The sequence below is a fragment of the Oncorhynchus mykiss genome, chromosome 32 (genome assembly GCF_013265735.2).
Source record: "Oncorhynchus mykiss isolate Arlee chromosome 32, USDA_OmykA_1.1, whole genome shotgun sequence".
In the NCBI taxonomy this organism is placed as follows: domain Eukaryota; kingdom Metazoa; phylum Chordata; class Actinopteri; order Salmoniformes; family Salmonidae; genus Oncorhynchus; species Oncorhynchus mykiss.
This window is the reverse complement of record NC_050572.1, coordinates 30031056-30032659: the sequence shown is the minus strand read 5'-3', so window position 1 is coordinate 30032659 and position 1604 is coordinate 30031056. Positions and strand designations below refer to the sequence as shown.

At 48.4% G+C, this 1604-nt stretch overlaps 1 protein-coding gene across 1 annotated transcript; it reads right to left on the bottom strand.

The window, feature by feature from the left end:
* Positions 1-600: 600 nt before the first annotated feature.
* Positions 601-1053, bottom strand: LOC118946498 (integumentary mucin C.1-like; the record flags this gene model as incomplete). Its single annotated transcript, XM_036971564.1, has 1 exon — positions 601-1053. A coding segment is annotated over one exon (453 nt), but the record flags the coding sequence as incomplete, so codon positions are not given.
* Between the last annotated feature and the right edge of the window lie 551 nt (positions 1054-1604).

Below are 1604 nucleotides of genomic sequence, written 5' to 3'. Positions count from 1 at the left end.
TTCTGGAGCTGTAGTGGTCGTAGGAGCAGCAATTGTTGTTGTTAGGGCTGCAGTGGTTGTCTTAGAGGCAGCTGCTGTGGTGGAAGTTGAAGCTACAATTGTTTTAGCAGGAGCTGTAGTTGTGATTGTTGTTGTAAGTACAGCAGGTGGAGTGGTCGTGGGAGCTACAGTTGTAGGAACTGCAGGTGTTGTAGTAGGTGCTGTTGTTGTGGATGTCGTAGGAGCAGCAGTTGTTGTTGTTAGGGCTGTAGTGGTTGTCGTAGATGCTAAAGCTGTTGTAGGAGCTGCAGTTATCGTGGGAGCTACAGTTGTTGGAGGTGCTGTTGTTGTGCTTGTCGTAGGAGCTGAAGTTGTAGTTGTTGTAGTAAGAGCTGCCGTGGCTGTCGTAGTAGGTTGTGGAGTTACAGTGGTCGTAGGAGCAGCAGTTGTTGTAGTTAGGGCTGCAGTGGTTGAAGTAGATGCTAAAGTTGTTGTAGGAGCTGCAGTTATCGTGGGAGCTACAGTTGTTGGAGGTGCTGTGGTTGTGGTTGTCGTAGGAGCTGAAGTTGTAGTTATTGTAGCAGGTGCTGCAGTCACTGTGGACGTTAGAACAGCAGTTGTTGTAGTAGGAGCTGCACTGGTTGTCGTAGTAGGTTGTGGAATTACAGTGGTCGTAGGAGTAGCAGTTGTTGGAGGTGCTGTTGTTGTGGTTGTCGTAGGAGCTGAAGTTGTTGTAGTTGTTGTAGCAGGAGCTGCAGTGGTTGTCGTAATAGGTTCTGGAGCTGTAGTGGTCGTAGGAGCAGCAGTTGTTGTTGTTACGGCTGCAGTGGTTGTCGTAGATGTTAATGCTGTTGCAAGAGCTGCAGTTGTCGTGGCAGCTACAGTTGTTGTAGGTGCTGTTGTTGTGGTTGTCGTAGGTGCTGAAGTTGTAGTTAATGTAGAAGGTGCTGCAGTCACTGTGGTCGTTAGAACAGCAGTTGTTGTAGTAGGAGCTGCACTGGTTGTCGTAGTAGGTTGTGGAGTTACAGTGGTCGTAGGAGCAGCAGTTGTTGTAGTTAGGGCTGCAGTGGTTGTTGTAGATGCTAAAGCTGTTGTAGGAGATGCAGTTATCGTGGGAGCTACAGTTGTTGGAGGTGCTGTTGTTGTGGTTGTCGTAGGTGCTGAAGTTGTAGTTGTTGTAGTTGTTGTAGCAGGAGCTGCAGTGGTTATCGTAATAGGTTCTGGAGCTGTAGTGGTCGTAGGAGCAGCAGTTGTTGTTGTTAGGGCTGCAGTGGTTGTCGTAGATGCTAATGCTGTTGCAGGAGCTGCAGTTGTCGTGGCAGCTACAGTTGTTGTACTTGCTGTTGTTGTGGTTGTCGTAGGTGCTGAAGTTGTAGTTATTGTAGAAGGTGCTGCAGTCACTGTGGTCGTTAGAACAGCAGTTGTTGTAGTAGGAGCTGCACTGGTTGTCGTAGTAGGTTGTGGAGTTACAGTGGTCGTAGGAGCAGCAGTTGTTGTAGTTAGGGCTGCAGTGGTTGTTGTAGATGCTAAAGCTGTTGTAGGAGCTGCAGTTATCGTGGGAGCTACAGTTGTTGGAGGTGCTGTTGTTGTGGTTGTCGTAGGTGCTGAAGTTGTAGTTGTTGTAG